The 21388-nt window shown below is 67.5% G+C and overlaps 1 protein-coding gene across 2 annotated transcripts in view; it reads right to left on the reverse strand.

Moving 5' to 3' along the window:
* The window catches only part of LAMA5 (laminin subunit alpha 5), a 51637-nt gene extending 35862 nt beyond the window's left edge, over positions 1–15775 (reverse strand). For both annotated transcript variants that reach the window (XM_058287287.2, XM_058287286.2), the window contains exons 1-2: positions 15443–15775; positions 11586–11738 (exon numbers count right to left, since the gene is read on the reverse strand). In XM_058287287.2, coding sequence (XP_058143270.1) covers positions 11586–11738; positions 15443–15730 — 441 coding nt within the window. In that variant the 5' untranslated portion in view covers positions 15731–15775. The remainder of the gene's footprint in view (positions 1–11585; positions 11739–15442) is intronic.
* Between the last annotated feature and the right edge of the window lie 5613 nt (positions 15776–21388).

The raw sequence follows: 21388 nt of genomic DNA on the forward strand, positions 1-21388 counted from the left end.
GGCAGCTCCTGGGGCTCCCGCAGACCACGTGGTGCGGGGGTGGGTGCGGATGTTTCTTTAGAAGACAGCGGACCCCAGCGACCCTGGACAGAGGGAGGGACGATTGACAGGCGTGAGCAAGAAGGGGGCCGGCCGGTCGGCGCGGGGGACGGTGCAGGGGACAGCATGGGGCAGCGTGGGAGACAGCGCGGGGACAGTGGGGGGGACAGCAGGGGACAACGTGGGCACAGCGGGGGACAGCATGGGGGACAGTGGGGGACAGCATGGGGACAGTGGGGGAACAGCAGGGGACAGCACGGGGATAGCATGGGGGACAGAGTGGGGACAGCGTGGGGACAGCATGGGGACAGCATGGGGGACAGAGTGGGGACAGAGTGGGGACAGCATGGGGACAGCGGGGGACAGCGTGGGGGACAGTGGGGACAGAGTGGGGACAGCATGGGGACAGCGGGGGACAGCATGGGGATAGCACGGAGGACAGAGTGGGGACAGCATGGGGGACAGCGGGGGATAGCGTGGGGACAGCAGGGGACAGCATGGGGATGGTGTGGGGGATGGTGCGGGGGACAGTGTGGGGACAGCGTGGGGGACAGTGTGGGGACAGCGGGGGACAGCGGGGGGATAGCATGGGGACAGCGCGGGGGACAGAGTGGGGACAGCACAGGGGATAGCGGGGGACAGCCTGGAAGGCAGTGCTAGAGAGGAGCCCGGCCCAGGCCGCTCGGGGCACGGGGGCCAGTCAAGGCGGGCGGGCGACACTGTGTGTGCAACACGCACCCCACCACACACGCCACAGAGGGCAAGAGGCAGAGCCCACGGAGCCACCACAGAGGCGGTGTCCTGGGGTCAGACGGAGGCCCCCGCAGGCCTCGCAGGGCGGGGGGAGCCTGGGGCAGTGCCTGAGCCCCGAGGCCGCTGGGCCCACGACGAGGCGCCCGGGCAGCCTGCAGCCGTGCGGGGGCTGGAGCGGGGCAGGAAGGGGCGGCCCCTGCCCCCCACCCTCCCCAGGCCAGCAGCCCCCCACCACGGAGGGGCACACACCCCTGGCATCGCTCACGCTTGGGGGGTGGAGGGGCCATGGGGGGGTGGGGTCTCTGGTGCTGCTCCCAGGCTCGGCCTCCCCCGGAGTGCTGATGGCCTCGGGGCGCATTTCCAGGGCCAGCCCCCAACCTCCCCGTGCCCCAAAGCGGGGGCCAGGGAAGCGGCCTTGGTCCAATAGACAGGGCGTCCGTCTACCCCATGGGAGGTCCACGGTTCAAACCCCGGGCCTCCTTGACCCGTGTGGAGCTGGCCCATGCGCAGTGCTGATGGGCGCAAGGAGTGTCGTGCCACGCAGGGGTGTCCCCGCATAGGGGAGCCCCACGTGCAAGGAGTGCGCCCCGTGAGGAGAGCCGCCTAGCGCTAAAGAAAGTGCAGCCTGCCCAGGAATGGCGCTCGCTGCACACACGGAGAGCTGACACAGCAAGATGACGCAACAAAAAGAAACACAGATTCCCGGTGCCGCTGATAAGGATAGAAGCCGTCACAGAAGAACACAGCGAATGGACACAGAGAGCAGACAACTGGGGGGGGGAGGGGGAGGGGAGAGAAATAAAAAATAAATCTTTAAAAAAACAAAGCGGGGTCCAGACTGTGGCGCGGCCCCTCCCCACCCCATGGTGTGGTCGGGCACCCCAACACGCAGGGGGTGACTGGAAGGGTGGGCAGCAGTGGGGGAGGGCTGGGTGCTGGGGGCATGTGGGTGGGGGCTGCCCCCTCCCCTGGGGTCCCCGGCGCCTGCATGGAGGGCCTTGTCCCCTGGACTGGGGGGGGGCCCAGGACCCACGCCCGAGACTGCACATGGGGACTGCCCGATCCCGGGCTCTGCATGGGCCTCGGCCACCTGCACCGGTCACCCCCGGGGCCACGAGGGCCAGCCCTTCCCGCTCACAGGTCCCAGGGCCATTCGCCGCGCCGGGGGCCCGAGGTGGGCTCTGGAAGATTCTCTCCACAGCAGGTGCTGCCCCGGTCAGCCCAGGAGCCCCCCGGGGGCTGCCCGAGGCCCACCACGGCCCCCTGCCCGCCAGAACCCGAGACCTGCCCAGGCCCTTCCGGAAGGCCTGGCGTCTGCAGGCAGCGGCTGAGCGCGAGCCAGCGCCTTCCCGGGGGGGTCTATTCACCAGCTGCCAGGCTCTGACGTCACCTCCCATCTCCCCGGGGTGCAGTGGGGCACCCGTGGGGGAGGGGTGCGTGCCCCGCCTGGGACAGCCCCATGCCGGGCACCTTGGCTTCACATGCCCCAGGGGTCTGGCTCTAAGCCACGGTCCAGGGCGCCCCGAGACCCCCATCGGGCCAGCGTGTGCAGGAGGGGGTGTGAGTGCGGGATACGGGGGCACCCAGCGCGGGAGGTGGACGGAGGCTGCCCTTGGGGGCCCCGGAGCCTCCAGAGGGGATGAAGGGCCCCGGCCGAGCCCCCGGCGCCCCCGCCTTTCCCTGAGCCGCTGTCCCCGGGCTGCGCTCGGCCCCTCCCGTCCCCGGGCGCCGGTCACATTTTTCCCAGCTGAGGGCAATTGCACAAATGTTGACTCGAAGACACTGACCCAGCAGGATGAGGGGAGAACGGAAACTTCCGGCCCCGTGCCAGGCCCGTGGGATGCACTTGAACCCCCGAACACCCATCTGTCCACCCAAGTGGCCGTCTGTCAGACGAGGGCCCGGACAGCTGCTCTCGAGGCGCGTGGGGGGCCCCGGGCCCAGCCGTGGGAGCGCCCGCCCGCCACCCGCCGGGCACCGGCCCCCAGGGCCAGGCTGGCCGCCCTCGGCGCGACCCGGAGCGGGCGTGGCCCCTGGCCCTGGCCGCCGGCCCTCCCCTCCCCGCCGCGGGCCCGGCTGCCAGCACGCAGCTGACCTTTCCCGCTGCTGAGAGCGCCGCGCAGAAGGAAGAGACTTCTTTTTAAGCAAAAGCCAAACAAAAGCCACCCGGGTTATTTTTAAAAATCTGGCTATTCTGGGCCAGGCTCATCTCCAAGACAGCAGCCCACCCCGCCCCCAGCCCCCAGGCCCCCGCCCCCGGCCGGGTTGGGGACCTGCCAGAGGGGCTCTGCGCCCACTGACCGTGTCTGGCTGGGGTCGGCAAGGGCCTGAGACAGGGCATGGCCGGGGCAGGGCACCAGAGTAGGGGTCAGGGCAGGGGGCTGAGGCCGGGGGCTGGGCTGGGGCCAGATATCCAGGCTCCCCCGGCCGTGGCCCTGGGGTCGCCACTCCCCGCCCGGGCATGGGTCAGGAGAGGGCGCAGGGCAGGAGCAGGGCAGGCAGGCGGAGCCAGGGGTCTTTCGTGAGGCCTGGGAAGGCTGGGTCAGCAGACCCTGGGCAGCTCACTGCGGAGAGTGCCCCCCGAAGCACACATTGAGGGGTTCGGCCGACAGAGGCGGGGGCGGGTGGGGGTCTGGACCACAGGAAAGCACTAGAGAAGCCGCGTCTGCAGCCCCACCAAGGTGCGCCGTCACCACGCGGCCAGCCTCCATCCGACTCCCCAGCTCTGACCTGGCGGTCTCAGGGTGGGGAAACTGAGGCCAGGTGCCCCCTGGCCCATGTTCCCCGGAGGAGGGACCCTCGAGGGCCTGGCCACGCAGCCCCCCCCGGGGCGTGACTGGCCGGGGCACCTGTGACTCAGCCCGCCTGCAGGAAGGGCCTGTGCCAGCGCAGGGCCCGCGGGCTCCTGGGCGTCGGCCGGCCGCAGGCAGGAAGCCCCTCCTGGGCCCTGGCGTCCAGCGCTCCTGGGCCCTCCCCTCGGTCCACGCGCGGAGGCGCCCCCGGCTTCCTGCCCCGCCCCGCGTGCTGCAGCGCCGGCCTCGGGCCTGGGCAGCGTCCCGCGCTCGGCCCCCGCCTCTGCCCGCACCCCTGCGGGCGCAAACCCCGATAAGAGCCGCATGGGGCGCGGCAGGGCGGCGGGAGGTGCGTGGGCTCCGCCCCCACCGGGAAAGCGAGGCCTGGCCACCCACGGGAGCAGGAGGGTGAAGTGGAAAGCGCCGGGTGCTGGCACAGGCAAGCCCCCTGCTGCGGAAGGCAAATAAAAACACGGAACAGGGGGCACAGAGCCCGACTCGGCTTGGCACGGTGCCTTATCCACAGGGGCCAGAGTGACGGGAACTTTCAGAGTGGGCAGGTGTGGAAGGGCTCCTGATGGCTGTATAGGAGCTCACCAGCTGGGGAAAAAAGGGCATGGGGGGGTCCCAACCAGGCAAATGTCTGGGTACCCCACCCCACTGGATCTGGGCCTGGGGTGGCTTCAGTAGCCCCAGCCCCGCCAGAAGCCTTGAAGGTCTAGCTGTGCCCAGGCCTGCTGCCTGGGCCCAGGACAGGCCAGATGGCCAGCCCAGGGATCACAGGAAGTGGAGTTTATCCCAAAGGGAGCTGCAGCCCGAAACCCAAACAGTTTAGTCTTTGCCGAGAGGGTCCCTGTCGGAAGCCAGCGCGGTGCGGTTTGTTTAAAAACAGACGGAAAACCTTGGGGGCCGCAGCGGGGGCAGGGAGACGAGTGCGGGGCCGCCGAGGGCCACTGCTGGGCGGCGTGGGCCAGCAGCCGGGTGGCAGGCCCCGCCGCCCCTCCCGGCGCCCGTCCTCCCCGAGCAGCAGGACGAGTCCAGCGCGGGTCTCGTGCATTTCTAGTGGAGGGAAGCAGGTGGGGGGGCTGTGCTAGGAGGGGGCCCCACGGGCTCGGCCTCCACCCTGGGGGTGCCCCAGGACGCCCAGGCTGACCCCCGGAGCTTGAGGTGCCCGTGGGACCCGGCCTTGCAGCTGTCCCAGCCGCTGGGCCCTGTGACCGATGCTGCCCACAGCCGCGCTGCCCGTCACTTGCTTGGACACTGCCAGGGCACGGGCCATGTGGCCAGGAGCCCAGCTGGGCCTGAGAGCCAGGCCGTGGCCTCGTGACCGGACAGGAAATGGGCACAGGCGACCAGGAGGCTGCCAGGAGCCCCGGAAGGGGGACAGGCTGGCATGCAGGTGGCCCCAGGACGGCCCGCAGCTGCCCTTGCGCAGGCGCACTCGCGGAGGGTCCCAAGGGGCACGGAGGCCGGACCGATGCCGGGGTCGACCCGGCTCCCCACAACCCGGCTGGTGCCACCCTTCTCGTGAGCCTCCCCCTGCCTCAGTTTCCCCACGTGCCTGGGGAAGACCGTCCTCTACCACCCCCCATCGGCAGGGGCCAGTGGCCACCCCACGGCCCCTTCCCCACCACTCTGGCCTCTGCCCTAGCTCAGGCCTGCCCCCTCCCACCGCAACCCCCCACCCCCGTGGCCCAGGGAGGAGCTGCCCCCGGCCCCCGCGGGGAGCTCACTCCGCCCCTCCTCTGGCTTCTCTGGCCCCGACACAGCGTTTGGGCCTCCGCCCGGGGTGCCCCCACCCCCACTTGCCCTCCCCTGCCTGTTCTCCACCAGGGGCCTCCTGGGCTGGACGGAGCCCCGGTGACTGTGCCCCCCGCCCTCACGGGCCAGGAGAGGACCAAGCAGACGCCACCCACCACCCGGGAGGGAGCAGCACCCCTTCTTGGAAGCCGGACCTGGGGTTGTGCTGCAGGCAAAGGGGAGGGGGCTGCTGGGAGGATGCCTGCAGGGGGAGCGGGCACGGGCCAAGGCGGACCCCGACTCCTGCTGCCGGCTCACGAGCTGGGGACGGGGCCCACCTGCCTGGAGGCTGAGCCCGGCCTCCCGCCCCCCACCCCGGCCTCCGGGACAGGGCGCCTCCTGCCCTGGGAAAGGGGAGCCTGAGCGTGCGACCGGGAGCCGGGAGGACACAGATAAGCAAGGACCCGCCCCCAGGAGGGGCTCCAGAAAGGGCCAGAGTCACCAGGCCGCTAAGCCCCCTCCTCGGGCGGCGCCCAGCAAGGCCCCAGCTGGGAGCATTTCCACGGCGCCCTCCCTGCGCCCAGAAGGTCTGTGGGTGCAAGTCCCCCCACCACGCACCCCCCCCCTTCCTGTCACGTCACCCCTGACTCTGTGGCCACCCCAACAGAGCGAGAAAGCTGGGGGCACCCCCAGGCCTAGATCCCTCCCCCCAGAGCATGCGGCCCCCCCAGGCCTCCAACGCCAACAGGCGCTCCCGGTGCCAGCGGCCCACCCTGCCCGCGCTGCCGGGGTCCCCTCTCCAGATCCCAGAACAAAGCCTGCTGGCTGCCAGCCGCGGGGGAGGGCCCAGTCCCCAGCCCCCAGCCCGCCCAGCTCTGCTCTCCCCGAGGGAGGCCCCGTCCCTACCCAGGGCAGGCGCCTGCCGGGCAGCCCGGAGCAGACGGCCCGGGGGAGGGGCGCCTGGGGTGGGCTGTGGGCCCCACCTCGGAGCCTGCTCGGAAGGGACAGCCGCCGTCTGCCTGGGGGTGCCAGCTGCTCCACCCACACTGGGGGTGGGGGCTAAGGGCAGACCCAGGGTCCCAGCCAGGGCCAGCTGGGTGGGTCTCAGGCCCTCCCCTGGCCGCTCTGGCCTGGGCGACCTCCGCCCTCCACAGCCCTCGTTCCCGCCCTCTGCCTCCCCTGCGTGCAGGGCACTGGGGGCTCCAGGACTGCCCAGTGGCTCGGGCGTGGGGGAGAAGCGACACGCTTCATTCCCAAAAGGGAAGTGGGTGAAAGGGGGACTTTCTCTGGCATTCCACCTCTCACCTGCCAATTGAAATTTAGTCCATGCCCCCCCACCAGGCCGCACCCACGCAGCTCTGAAGCACGTCTGGGGGCAGTCCCTGTGCTCGCCTCACCCCCACTCCAACCACGGCCGGGCCCCTCGGCCCAAGCCACGTCAGCTGCCTTGCTGCATTCAGCTGTAGTCAGTCAAGGGCAAACAGAGGTGGGATGGATGGGGGCCATGGAAGGACGGATGGACGGATGGCTGGACAGATAGACAGGTGGATGGATGGATGGTGGGATACATGGATAGATGGATGGATAGACAGGTGGATGGATGGATGGTGGGATGGACAAGTAAATGGGTAGATGGACGCTGTGGCAGTTTGAGATTATTTATGAATTCCGAAGAGAGATTACGTTTGTAAACTGGTCTGTTCCTCTGGGCATGATAGGCTTTGATTGTATTAGATTCAGCTGAGATGACTTTGATTAAATTATGTTAAGGGTATGGCTTTACAGAGCCCTCCAGCCTACAGCTGAGATCAGAAGAAGCTGGGTCCATGGAGCCTTAAGAGGAAAGAGGAAGGCGGAAGCTGCGCACACATCGGGAGCCATCTGCTTCAGCACACGACAGACAGTGGGTGAGGAAGTGCCTCTTCTGTTACCCTGAGCTGGACTCTTTAGGGCTTTGTAACTGTGGGCTTCTACCCCCAAATAAATACCCTTTATAAAAGCCAACAGATTTCTGGTACTTTGCATCAGCACCCCTTTGGCTGACTAATACAGAATTTGGTACCGGAGATGGGGTGGGTGCTTTTGTAATTATAAAAAGGGTGGAACAGGGCTGTAAATGGGTCAGGGGCATTCTTTTGGGGAATTGTGAGATGCTTGATAGAAAAGGCCTAGACTGCTTTGAAGAGACTGTTGGTCGGAATATGGACTCTAAAGAGACTTTTTTGATAAGGTCTTAGAAGGAAATGATGAAACTTTTGTTGGAAACTGGACAAAAGGAGATCCATGTTTTAAAGTTGCAGAGAACTTAGCAAAATTGCCTCCTTCTGTTATATAGAAGGCAGAATTTGAAAAATCACGAAAGTAAATGTGGAAAATGCAGCCTAGCTTCTCCTTGTAGCTTATAGCAAGATGTTAGAGGAAAGAGATAAGCTGATTACTGAACTGTTGGGAACAAAGAAACACGAAACTGATTCTAGAAGTTCCAAACCTCTGGAAATCAAGCCCCCAGATGATAGTGCCCCAGATGAGGAATTAACTAAAATTGGAACATGTAATCAGGATTGAAAATGCAGCTATCCAGGAAACACTTGTGGAAAGTTTTACTGTCTGATGGCTTGGACCCCTGCTTCCTGCACGGTAAACCAACAAGTATTAGCGAGTGCTGTATAAATAAATCCACTGTCAACCTGGACTAAAAGGACATGGGGGGAGCGATGGAAGGAAAAACAACTTTAAGCGGAAAATCTTGGAAGCTGAGATCTGGAATTAGGACAGCTCCTTGGGCCAAGAGAGGGACCCCACCCACGTGTACAGAGAGGGTGACTTTGCCCCCGCATTTGAAGAGGGTGGGTGTTCCAGCTCACTGTTCAGGGAGAGTTTTGCCAAGCGATGCTACAGAGAGGGTGGAGCACCTTCCCCAAGGTGGGGAGAGTGAGGTTGACACCTCATAGGTCTGAGAGGGGTGGGCCTGCCCCCCATAGATTAGGGAAGGCCAGGTTGCCAACTCACTGCTCTGAGAGGGGTGGGCCTGTGCCCCAGAGATCAGGGAGAACCTCACTGTACTAAGGGGGTTGAGACTGTACCCCACAGATTGGGGAAAGTGTGGCCACCACCCCAATATTTTTGGAAGGTGAGGTCTGGAGCTTGATCACCACCCTGATGACTGATGAGGATGGGACCAAGAAAATGGCTGTTGGGCAAGTGTGGAAAGGGTGGACACCCCTGAGGCACCCGAGAGAAGATGAAGCTTGAGAATGACTCTTGGATGCCTGCAGGTTTACGTTCCTGCAGGGGACCTGTGACTCATGTTTCCCTCCCAAATTTACAGTAATGCAAATGTTTATCCTTTGTCTGTCCCTTTGTATATTGGAGGCAGATAAATTGTTTTGTAAGTTGCACAGGTCTACAGCCAGAGGGGAATTTTCCCCAAGACAAACTGTATTTCTATAAACCGATTGTGAAGTTATTTTTTTTAAAAACTTTTGCAATTTCCTTTGGTGATCTTTTTTCTCCCAAAGATTTATTTTTATGTTTTTTTACTTATTTTTCCTCACCCCCTTGTTGTCTGCATTTGCTGTGTGGGTTCACTGTGTGCTCATCTTCCTTTTTTATGGGGCACATAGGAACTGAACCCAGGACCTCCCATGTGGGAGGGAGGTGCATTATTGCCACAGACCCCTCTGCTCCCTACGTTGTTGTCTCTCATTATGTTCTCCTCCCTGTGTCTCTTGTTGTGTCATCTTTTTGCGTCAGCTCGCTGTCTTGCTTGTCTTCCCCAGGAAGCACTGGGAACGAAAAGCAGGACCTCCCACGTGGTAAGCAGGAGCTCAATTGCTTGAGCCACATCCGCTTCCCTGTGATGTGACTTTGTACTTAGCATTACTAACTGAAAGGATTTACTATTTCTTGAATACTGTGATATCTTTTTGGAATTCAGAGGGTGGAGTGTGGTAGTTTGCGATTATGTATGAATTTCAAAAAGAGAGATTATGTTTGGAAACTGGTCAGTTCCTCTGGGCGTGATCCCCTTTGACTGTATTAGATTCAGCTGAGATGCCTTTGATTAAATTATGCTAAGATTAGGACTTTGATTTGACCCTGCCATCAGGGCAACTCTGTTTGAGACCCCACACCCTTTGTGGGCCTTATAAATGGACCCTCAATCAAGGAGACACACAGAACTAGATACGGAGTAGAGAGCGCTCCAGCGACACGGAAGAGGGGAGAGCTTGTCAGCTTTGATCCTGCGGCCCCAGGAAGAGAGAGGAGCCATTCACCTGAGCGTCCACGGCTGACCTTGTGAAGAGAACAGGGCAGCTGAGCCCGGGAAGAAACGCACCCTCCAGCCTACAGCTGAGATAGGAAGAAGCTGGGCCCACTGAACCTTAAGAGGAAGAGGAAGGCTGGACCTTCATAGACATCGCCCACCATCTTGTTTCAATACATGACAAAGACATTTGGTGAGGAAGTACCTCTTACGGTACCTTGAGTTGGACTCTTTAGGGCCTTGTAACTGGAAGCTTGTATCTCAAATAAAAACCCTACTTAAAAGCCAACAGATTTCTAGTACTTTGCATCAGCACCGCTTTGGTTGACTAATACACGGACAGACAGACGGATGGATGGATGGATGGATGGATGGATGGATGGATGGATGGATGGATGGATAGGCAAGTAGATGGGTCGATGGGGGGATGGATGAATGGACAGGTTGATGGAAGGATGGATGGATGGATGGACAAGTAGATTGGTGGATGGGTGGATGGACAGATGGATGGAGGCGGGGATGGAAGGAGGGACAATGGGTCTCCTCCCAGGCTGTCAAAGCTGGCAAGGGCTTCCTTCCCTATCATGTCCTTTTACGGCCCGGGAAACGGAGGTTCAGAGAAACCCTCTCCCTGGCCCTGGAATGTTCTACAAAGCAACTTGGCCACAGTCTGCTCCAGGCGCAGAAGTCTCAGCCCATCTCACAGATGTAGAGAACAAGGTCCAGGGGGCCAGCCCGGGGCCCGGAGGTGACACGGCCCACTCGGCGTGGGCCAGCGCAGCAGTCCCAAGGCTCCCTCTTTGGCCGCCAGCTGCGCTGTTGCCCACCTGTCCTGCAGCCACCCCAGTGTTGCTGTGGAGACCGGACCACTGTGTGTGAGCAAGGGTCCTTCCCTCCCCCAGCCCGGCCAGCCTCACCCGTGGGGAGGGCAGTGGTGGCAGGAAGAACCCCCAGCCCAGCACATGCTCGCTCTGGCCATGCCCACTGCCCTTCCCGTGTGCGCCCTGCCGCGGTGCCCCCCTAGGGGGCTGCAGGGATGGTGAGGGCCTTCAAAGGCCTGACCAGAGGGACAGGAAGTGGCCAGGCTGGCCCAGACCTGGACCGGGCCACACAGGAGGGCCAGCGCCGCGCAGCTGCAGCCAGCAGGCCAGGGGTGCCCTTGCCACCCCCACCCTTCCAGCAGCTCCCCACCCTCGTTCACGGCCCCCTGTGGGGACTGGAACCCGCAGGCCTCCGTGCCAGGAGGGTGGGCTGCTTTGTGCCCAACACGGCACCCTCTACCCACCCCGTAGTGGCCACCCTCCAGCCGCCAGCTCGTGGGAGACGCGCCCCCACGGCCCTCCCTTCGTCCTGTGTTTCCAGGTGGGACATTGAGGCACAGGAGGAAAGACTGTCCTGATCACAGAACCGGGCGCCGCATCCCTTGGGGAGTGATGCCAGCCGTGGGTCTGCCCCGGCCCAGCAGTGCCAGCAGGAGCCAGCCTGGCCCCAGGTGGGTCCTCAGAGCTGGTAGCCAGGTGTGCCTCGGGGTGCCCTCAAGGCCGGGAATGCCCGGCCCCTCGCGCCTCGAAGGCCCAGGCCAGGAGGCCCCGGTGGCCGAGGCACAGGTATCCCAGGAATGCCCCCTTTGGCCTCCTGCATTCCCCAGCCCCTCCCACACCGGCCAGCAGCAGCCGCCTGGAGAGGAATTCCTCCAGTAAACAGCAGGGCCCCGGGCTGGCCTCGCAGACTCTGCCCCACCCCAGCCTGTGCCCTGGGCACCCTCACCCCGGCTTGCCCAGGGGTCTCCGTGAGCCCCCCAGCCCTCGCTCCCTGTGCTGCACGGGGATACTGAGGCAACAAGGCACCTGGCCGAGCACACCGTGCCCGTGCCGCCAGCAGACGACAGCGCCCTGCGCCCACCTGCGCCCTCAAGCTCCGGGCCCTCCCCCAGGGTGTCCTTCCCAACGGGGGTGGCGGGCGCGGGTGATGCCGGGTGCGAAGGGCGACCCTACCTGGCCCAGGTCCAGGGTGACGTTGACCTCGTTGTACTCCAGGCCGCGGGAGAGTGGAGGGCTCTGCCACCAGCGCTCGGTGCCGTCGATGGCGTTGCTGGCGGGGTGCGCCTTGTTGCTGCTGGCGGCCGAGCAGATGTCACAGTACTGGCCCTGTGGGGGAGGGGCGTCAGGTCGGCCCGGGCGAGCCTCGAGCTGCTGCTTCCCAGCCCGGCGGGGGGCCAAGTCACGGCAGGGCCATGCCTCAGTGTCTCTGCCCGCAGAGTGGGGACAGCGCTGGCACCTGCCGGGGGCTTACAGGGATCACGCTCAGCGCCTGGCAGCTGCCTCTGTCACGGCCCAGCCACCTGCCGAGGGCCTGCCCCGGCCAGGGGTCCCTGGTGGGGGAGGAGCAGTTGCAGCTGGGAGCGGGGGTGGGGTGGCAGCAGGCCCCGGCCCCGCCCCGAGCCCAGTGCTGTCCCCACACAAAGGCTCGCCCCAAGACAGGTTGACGGAGGGCCTGAGGGAGGCCGAACCCCGGAGGAGGGGGTGGGGGTGTGCGAGCCCCCAGGTCCCGCATCCACAGAGGAGCGCCCGCGCCCTCCCGACATGCCTGCCCCGCCCTCTCCTGGGCTCCCGGGACGGCCAGGCCACAGGCCGCAGACCCGAGTGGCCAGTGCCCCGGGACCGCAGGCCCCACGCTGTGGCTCTGCCTCAGGCCTCTGCACCTGCAGCTTCCTCGACCTCCAGCCCTTCAGGCTCAGCTGACGCGTCACCTCCTCCGTGGGGGCTCTAGAGCGCTAGCCCACCCAAGATGCCGCCTCCCCCACCCCATTTTATTTACTCTACAGCACGAAGCACGGCCTGGACTTGCCTGTCAGTGATTCGCTGCCTCCCCGCCCCCCCGAGAGCTCTGGCGGTGGTCCCCGAGCCCGGCAGCCCAGAGCGGCCACACGGGTAAGAAAGGGCAGGAGGGGGAGGGCACCAGAGAGGGAAACCGCCTGTGGGGGCCACGGGGCCACGCAGAGATGGGGACACCACGCTGGGTTCCCAGGCCCGGGGGGCTCCCCGCTGGTGAGCAGCCTCCGATGAGTCGGGGTACAGGAGGAGTGCCAGGCGGGGTGGTCTGGGCTGCTCCCCGGAGGCGGTGGGCGTGGGAGGAGCCTGTGCTGGCTGAGGCACTCCCACGCAGGGGCACACGGGTCAAGGGTCAAAAGTCGGCCTCCAAGGGGGCCGGAGTGCACAGTGTCGGCTCAGCCCAGGAGCGGGCGGGGGCCCGCGGCCCGAGCGGGAAGGACTGCGGGGCAGCGCACGGCGTCAGGGAGGCAGTGCGCCCTCCGCCCTGCGGCCCCGGAGGGTCCTGCTGGGAACAGAGCGAGGAAACGTGGAGGGGCCGATAAGGGCTCTGCTCCCGGTGACTCACCTCGCAGCACCCGGGCCCGAGCCTCCGACTTCCCCTCCGGGCCTCGGGCCAGCCCGGAATTCCTGCACTGCCACCTGGGGCGCGCAGGGCCCTGCTCCCAAGATGCCCTCTGCCTGCTCCCGCCAGCACTGCCCAGGCTTCAGGCAGCCCTTTTCTGAGCCTCGGGGGCTGCCTCTTCCCTGGACGCCCACACCCGGTGCAGACCTGGGCTCTCGGGGAGGAAGGTGCAGCTCAAGGCAAAGCAAAGGTGGCCCAGCCTCCTCGGCCAGCCGCCCGCTTCCATGCCTGCCCCGGCCTCTGCTCTGTCCAGGTTGAGCTCCATCTCGGACCCCGGCCACCACCCTCACCGCCTGCCCCAGGGAAGAGAAGGCGGCCCAACGGCTCAGAGACCCGTCCACTGTCACGCGGCCGTTTAGCAATGGCCTCCCTGCGCCTGGCCACTCCTTGCAGGACACCTGCAGCCTGTGACCCCGGAGGCCTGTTCCTGGGCACCTTCGCCTCTCCTTGGCAGATGGTGAGCTCTGGGACGGCGGGAGGACAGGACTCAGGCCACCCCTTGCCCAGCGGTCACTCAGTGCTGGAAGGCCATTCCCCAGGCTCCTCGGGCCGACTGCGTCACCCAATCTTACAGGAGGGGAAACCGAGGCCCAGGGAGGAAGTCACCCAGCCAGGGAGGTAGAGGGCAGCAGCCCCCACCAGGGCCACCTGCTCCCCAGGGGACGGAGCCACATGGATGCCCCTTTGCCAGGGCACAGGTCCCTGCCAGGCAGCACAGAGGGACAGCAGGGCCGGGGGGCTGGGGCTCAGGGGCGCCCTGGGCAGTACAAGGGGCGGGAGGGAGCTCAGCCAGTGGAGGAGGCCACCAGCCAGGGCCCTCTGCCTCCAGTGGGGCGCAGCGCCAGGGCCAAGAGCAGGAGGGACCCGGCTTGTCGGTCACCCCTGGGCCCTGCTCTGCACCCCAGGGTCAAGGTTGGGTCGGGGGCAGCCCAGGCTCCTGCCCTCAGCCCGGCCACAGCCCCTGCCCTGTCCAGGCCGGCCCCTGCTGCCCCCCAGGCCTGTCCCACGACCTCCCCGTGGACTCCCAGCTGTGGGGGAGGGAGAACCAAGGCCCAGGCCCACGGCAGCCCTGCCTCCTCCTACGCCAGCCTCGCCCCCCAGCGGCCAAGTGCCAGAGGACCCACCTGGGCAGGACCCCCCCCCAGCCCTGAGGCTCCAGGAACCTGAGGACAAAGGAAACCCCAGCCAGGTGGCCCCACCGCACCCACAGCATCCCCCTCACCCACCTCGGGGGAAGCAGACCCTCCTGGTGCACCTGCGCCAGCCCCCCAGCTCCCAGGGCTCCTCCTGCCCCGCCCCCCGCCACACCAGCCGGGCTCTGCTTCGAGGGAACCCAGGTCTGCTCACTCCCCGCTGCTCCCCCAGCCCCTGGAAAAGCTCAAGGCTGCAGTTCCTTCTCAGATGCCCCAGCCAGCTCATCCACTCTCTCCAGCTACTCTCTCCCCCTCCCAACCTCTCCTTTCCTGGAAGGTGGGGACAAGTCCCTGGAGGAGCTGGACGTGGCCTCTGGAGAAGGGGGGCAGCTCTTGAGCAGACTCTGCTCTCCAAGCAGGGCCGAGCCCAGGAGGGCTGGCTCCCCAGGGGGTCCCCGAGTCCAAGCCCAGAGGTGTCCCCCGCCCGCTTCCCTGTCCCACACTCCAAGCCCACCTCCACGCCTCAGTGGCAGGGGGCTGCCCCCCCCACAGGTCCCTGTCCCCCCCCAGCAGGTCTTCAGGGGTGGAGGGGACACACCCCGGGAGACAGAGCCCCCTCCCCATCCCCCGCGTGCTGCGCGCAGCCTTTGCTTGGGCCCCGCCTATTCCACCCCAGGTAGATCCCGCCCAGTGCCCCCACCTGGGGGTCCCGAGGCCCTAGACCACCAGTGGGGCTAAGCTTCAACCCCTGGTTGCCACCCTGACCCTCAGGGCCCACCCTGGAAGGTGTGGGGGCACGCGGTGTACCCGCCCATCCTTGTCCCAGTCCTAAAGCCAACAGGTTCCAGCCTGTTCGCGGAGAGGCGGAGTCTGCCCGCACCCCACACAGGCAGCCGCCGGGAGGCCAAGTCCCGCCTCCTGAGATCCCGGGACTTAGGGCCGCTGGGGACTGGGCGCCAGGCCGCCCTCCGGGCCCATCGCCGCCGGCGAATCGGCGCTGGGACCCTGCGCACCGTCTCCCCGAAGAGTGCGCGGCTCCCAGGCCGGGCTGCGGGGCGGGTTGGGGTCCCGCTCCGTCGCGAAATGGGGAGGTGGGGGCCCGGCTGGGAGTTGGAGGCTTCTGTCCGCCCCTCGACCCTCCCTGGCCCAGAGCGCTCCGGGGGTGGCCGTGGAGGGCGCGAGCCTGATCCCGATCGGGCTTGGCGCCCTGGAAGGGGACCCCTCACCCCACCCCGCCGTAGGCGCGGTCCCCCGCCCCCGCTCACCTGGATGGTCTGGTTGGGATCGCCGCCCGCCACGGGGCCGCCCACCAGCTTGCAGTAGAGGTCCTCGGTGGCGCGTGGGGTCCCGCGCGGCGTGGCCTCCTCGCCGCAGGTCGCGGTCGCCGCGATGCGGGAGCCTTCCGCCAGGTTGAAGTAGGGCGGGTGCAGGCTCAAGTCGGTCTCCGGCGCCGCGCGCGCCGCGCCCAGCAGCGCCAGCCCCGCCAGCAGCAGCGTTGCGGGTCCCGTCTGCCGTGCGCCCCCCGCGCAGCGCCGCGCGCCCGGCCTCGCCATCTTCCTGGCTCCAGGGACTGCGGCGCGGCGGGAGCGCGGCGGGTCCTGAGAGCAGCGACCCGTCCCGGCTCGGCTCCGCCCGCGGACGTCAGGCCCCGCCCCGGCCCGCCCGGGCGCCCCAGCACCGCACCCCCGGGAGGGGGCCGGGGGCGTGGGGGAGGGGCCGGTCGCCTTAACCCCTCGGTCCCCGAGTCGCCTCGCCGCCCGGAAGGGGCACCTGCTGGCCCGGGGCCAGGCCAGGAAGGCGGCGCCCGCGCCAAGTGGCGGCTGTGGGTCTGGGCCGCCCCGCAGTCCACTGCGCACGGCGCTCCGGCCGCCCTTCCCGGGCCCGCGGCTCCGCTCTTTGTTTCCCTAACTTCGGGCACCTCCCTGCGCGGAGCGCCCCCGGCGGCCTGGGCGCAGGGCCAGGCTGGGAGCCGGAGCTCCCGCTGGTCTGGTCCTGCCCAGGCATCTGCCCCGTCCGCCGCCCACGCCCACACCCCGCTCCCCGGCACCCTGAGCTCCCGGGAAGGGCGCAGAGTTCGAAGCACCCAGCTCGCCCACCGAGATGCCAGGCTCCCCCGGGGCTAGGGTGGGACCTCCAGGAGCCCACCTCATCCTGCTTGCCCGGGGCCCTCGATCTGCCGGATCCTGCCACTGTGCCCCCCCCAAGGGCGGGTGGGGGCAGGAGCCCCTCTGCCCAGGTCCCGGGGACCCTGCTGGGGGCCGTGCGGGTCACCCAGCCCCGCTCCCCCCTGCCCGGTGGGCTAAGGACCCTCCGAGGGGGAAGTGGGTCAGGGGGGCTCGGGACAGCGCGCCCACCCACAGGGGCCTGTTCCCCGTGGCCCGGGGGGGCTAACACACCTCGGCGCCCTCGATGGTCTCAGGGTGCCCGATGGCCGTTCCTGGAAGGTTGTGCCACCACCCTCACCTTCCCGGCAGCCCCTGGGCCTTGGCAAATCCCAAGGGACCCACCAGCCCCTTCTCTTCCCAGTTGGGAACCGGCCCAGGGAGGACGAAGCCACCCCCACCCCCTCAGGTCTTCAGTTTAATTCCCCTTGGGGGAGGGGCAGGGGGCGGGCACTTTGGCCAGAGGAGCTCCTGGTGGGGGAGGGGCCGGCTGGAGCAGCAGGGATTGGGGTTTCAAGCCCCCGGGCTGCTTCGTGACCCCTGGGGGCCCAGAGGGGCGGTAGGGGTTGGGGGCTCCCACCAGGGGCCTCCCCCTGCCCTGGCCCGCCCTCGAGAGTGGCCAGCCTGGCGGCCTGGGGGCCCTGAGAAGCTCCTGCTCCCAGATCCCTGGGGGTCCGTGGGTGCCGCTGAGCTGCCCGGGGCCCAGACCCCCTCCCTACCCAGGCCAAGCAGGAGGGAGGGGGAGGCCAGGGAAGGCGCTGGGTCAGCGCAGGTCCTGCTGCTGGGAGTGTGACCGGGGGCAGCTGCTTCCTGGCAGAGAGCCGTGCCTGGGTGCGGGCCGAGGGGGAGAGGTGCAGGGAAGAGGGTGGCGGAGGCCAGTGAGGTGCCACCTGGGGGCGGGCGGGGCAGGGTGTCACTCTGAGCTGGTCTGGGGGGCGCAGGCTCGAGGTCCTGGGGGCACCTGTGTCCACCCAGTCCCTCTGGCAGCCACGTCACATCCCCAGCACATTGTCACCAGGTAGGCCAGCGTGGCCCCCGCTCCCTCCAGATCCTGGCCCAGCCCCCTTCCCCAGCCCATCTGGGGAACAGCTGGAGTGGCCATGTGGACCAGGGACAGCTGGAGTGGCCGTGCAGACCAAGCCACCGCTCATCTGACACAGCCCTGTGTCCTCAGCTGTGCTCAGGCCTGGCACCCACTGGCCTGCACTCACGCCGCGTTACCCTGCCAGTCCCAACCGGTCACACTCGATGGTCCAGGACCTCCTGTGTCCAGCCCCTGGGCTCCTGCTGGGCTGTTGTGGGGCCCAGGTGCGGCCACACCCTTGGAGGAGTAGTGGGGTTGGCGCCTGGTCATCACAGGGCGGTGGACAGGGGCCTGGAGCCTCTGGGCTGCCCGTTGGTGCCTCGGCTCCTTGGAGGGCCACAGGGTGAGGCCGTGTGGCCTCTGCTCACCAGCTGGGCACGTGGCCTTGTTGGGAAGAGGGCTGGGGGCAGCCAGCGTCCTGGCCTGGAATTCCAGAGACCTCCGTGCCTCCCTGGGCAGCTCCAGGCCTTCCAGGGTGCTAGGCCCGCCCGAATGCCCATGGTGCGTGGACAGAAAGGCACAGGGGGCAGCAGGGCTGGTGGGTGCTGTCGGCCCCAGGAGGGATCTCCCTGGTCCAGCCCACCCAGGGGGGGAGGAAGTCCAGCTGGGCGCAGGCCTCCTGCGGGCATGGTCAACAGGACCGGGAGAGCTTCGGCCTCGGGGGGCATTGCTGGACCTCACCCCACCTCCACTGGCACTTGGGAGCCAGCCTGGGGCCTGGGGTCTGGGGTCTGGGGAATGCCCCACGGGACGCCCAGAGCCAGGTGCCCCTTCCCTCTGTCCGACCTCCTCGGTTCTGGGGACCCCGCCTCCCTCGGAAGGATGAGGCAGAGGAGCGTGGGGGGATTTGTGGCCCGAGGAGGGTCCCGCACTGGCCACTGGAATCGCCCTCCCTGCTCTGGCCCCTCCCTCCCGGCCGGGCTTCTGGGGAAAGCACTGAGGCGGGCAGGCTGGGGCTGGATGCCCACAGGCCGGCGGTCGCCCCCACACGCCGCCCCGCAGCGCCCTGCCCTCCAGGAGCCTTGGCCGCTGCTGGGGGTGGGGCCTGGGGGGGCCACAGGGCTGCTCAGAGCTTTCAGGGGCGGCTCCCCGCGGGGCCTTGAGCGCGGCCCAGGGCTGTCCCGTTTCTCCCAGAGGAACCGCTCATGGAGGTAGGTGCTGGCGGGGGGTGGCCGCAGCCCCCACGTGAGATGCCAGCCCAGGCCCCTGGGCCCTGACCCTCCCCAGAGGCCTCTGCCCTGACCCAGGGCCTGGGCCTGCCCAGCGGCTGGGAGCAGGGCTCAGCTTGGCCCCACCCACTGCCCTGGGGTCTTGTGCTGGACCCCAGAAGGGTAGCCAGGAGGGGAAGGGGTCAGAGCCATCGCCGCCCCCCGGCCATCCCTGCGGCTGGTCTGTGGTTGTGACGGGCCATGCTGAGTGGGCTGGGGCTGGGTGGCATGTGTGTCCCCTGGCCCACCAGTCCCAACGGGGCTTCTGCCTGCTTGTCTCAGGGTAGAGCCCGCCCTCCTGTGCAAGCGCTCACCCAGAACCCTGGGTCCCTGACCCCCTCATCCTCCATCTTCTCTTCAGGCCAGTCCCCACGTGGAAAGCCAGGCTGAGGACTGGCCAGCAGAGCTCATCACCCCCTTCCCGGAGCCTTTGTATTAGTTTCTGGATTTGGGAGTTGTCCCTGTCTGGCTGCGGTGCCCACCGTCCAGCAGCTCAGGGTCATGGAGGAACGAGCCCCCGGGGGTCCACCTCCCTGGGCCACAGGCCGCAGGGCCTGCGAGTTTGGAAGGCGCTGGAGGAAGCCTCCCGGGTCCCCGACGGCTCTCTACGCTGTGCCCAGACAGCCCCGTTCCTGCCCACCTCCCACCCTGTCCTGCCCAGGGGACCAGAGAAGGGGCGGTGTCCAGGAGGGTGGGTGCAGGGGTGGCCACCCCAACCCGCCTTCGGTCACAAGAGGCCTTGTCTCCAGACCTGGCCCTTGGCCCTGGGGACAGTCCCCACCAGCCTGTCGCAGTGTCTGGCCTGGGCCCCTTGGTGAGTGGCCGTCTCCAGGGCCGGCACAGGAGAAGGTGCTGGAAGGAGGTGCCCCTGGACACCGTCCTGAGGGGGAGTCCCTTCGGGGCCTCACTTGCTGGATCTGGGGACCTGGGCCTCCAGACCCCAGTCCGGGGGTGCAGCAAGTGCGCAGCCACCCTCGACCACCCCAGTGCGGCCCTCGGCACCCACGGCCGACCCCCGGCGCCCGTTTCCCGGGGTCGTCCTTTACCTGCTTGACCTCTGTCCTCCGTCCCCAGCCCTCCCCACCCCATCCTGACCCATTCTTGCCCCAAGCCCCCCACTCGGCAGCCCTGGGACCCCAGAGGCCCCGACCTGTGGAGAGAGGGGTTGCGGGCCCCCAGGGCCCGCCTGCCGCCCCCTCCTGCCTCCCGAGGCTCCAGCCCGGCCTCCAGCGTCCGTCCTTGGGCCCCGGCCAAGCTCTGGTTCCCACGGGGGGCGGCGGGGCGGGGGGCCGCGGCTTCTCCAGGAGGTGCCCACGGCGGCCTTATAAGGCCATGAGGCCTCGCAGCCCGGAGGAACCCGATCCCGCGGGAAGCCGGCGGGGGGGGCCGGTGCCAGGCAGGGACCCTGCCCGGAGCACCTCGGCCGCGAGTCCAGAGGCCCGGCAGGCAGGCACGCCCTCGCCAGCTCGGGACAGCCTACCAGAGCCCTGCGGGATGGGGGACCCCTGCAGCTCCTCGGGGGGCTCTTCGCAGCAGGATGGCAGCCTCCCCTGATCCTTCCGGTTCCCCAGCCCGGGTGGAGCAGCTATTTGGAGTCGGCCTGTCCCTCCTGCACCGCAGGCAGATGGCCTCAGGCTGCACAGGGCCCCGGCAGGTGCTCGGTTCTAGCCGCAGGGAGCCTGGCTGGGACGGGCCCTGCCACAGAGCACGCCTGGGTCCTGGTTCCCCGGCCAGGGCTCGGGCGTCCCACCCGGCCCCTGGCCCCGCCGCACCTTCCCAAGCCCGTCTGTCTGTCCCTCTCCTGCCAGGTCTCTGCTGCCACGCGGCCCCGCCCCCGCCTCTCCGGGGCCTTTGCTTCCTGCCCGCCAGGCAGCTCTGGCCGTGGATCCCTCCGGGTAGCTCCTGCAGGCCAGGCTGGGCGGGGGCCACTGGGGGGGGAGGGCACGGTTCCTAGGGGCCCTGGGACCCGCTGGCAGAGGGAGCCCCGCTGGGCCGAGGGCCGCCCCCCTTTCCCGGCACCGCCTGCACGTGGGCTCAGCCAGGCCTGGGAGCCTCCCTGGGCAGCTGCAGTGCCCGCTGAGGACAGAACGAGGGGTCCCGAGGGCCTGCCGCGAGCTTGGCGCACGAGGCGGGGTCTCCTGCTGTCCCCACTCAGCGGGTGGGGCACCGAGGGACTGCAGCGGAAGTGCGACAGGGGCCTCGGCGCCGCTGCCCGGCGTCCCCTGCAGCTGGACCAGAGGGACCTGTGGCATCCCCTGCCCCGGGAACCTGCCCGGCGCCTGGGGAGGCCCTGTGACCCCCCCACCCCGCACCGGGGTGCAGCTGCCGGGTCACTGCGTCAGGATGTGGGAGGAGGGGCTAGCTGGGTCCCTGGGCCCCCCGGAAGCTGCTGCACTGGGAGGCATGAGGTCTTCCCCTCCCAGGCCTGGCCCTGAGACCCCCCGGCCCCCCAGGCCCCCACCAGGAGCCCGACAGGCGGCCGAGTTTCCTCTGGAAACCCCCTTCCCCGCCCCCGCCACCCCCCCCAGCCCCACCTCCAGCCTTGCCTCGTAGCCTCGGGGCTCCCGCCTCACCCTGCCCACCCAGCTCTGGGCCGGTTCCCCAGATCCCAGCTCAAGGGCCCCCCATTCCTCCCGTTTGTCGCACTTCCGTCCTTCGTTCTTCATTTATCCAACAACTTCCTGGACGTTACGGCTTATTTGTGTTATTTCTTCTATGTGTGCCGGGTCCCGCCCCACGACGGGGCCGCAGCAGGCA

Source organism: Dasypus novemcinctus, chromosome 24 (assembly GCF_030445035.2).
Source record: "Dasypus novemcinctus isolate mDasNov1 chromosome 24, mDasNov1.1.hap2, whole genome shotgun sequence".
Taxonomy (NCBI): Eukaryota; Metazoa; Chordata; class Mammalia; order Cingulata; family Dasypodidae; genus Dasypus; species Dasypus novemcinctus.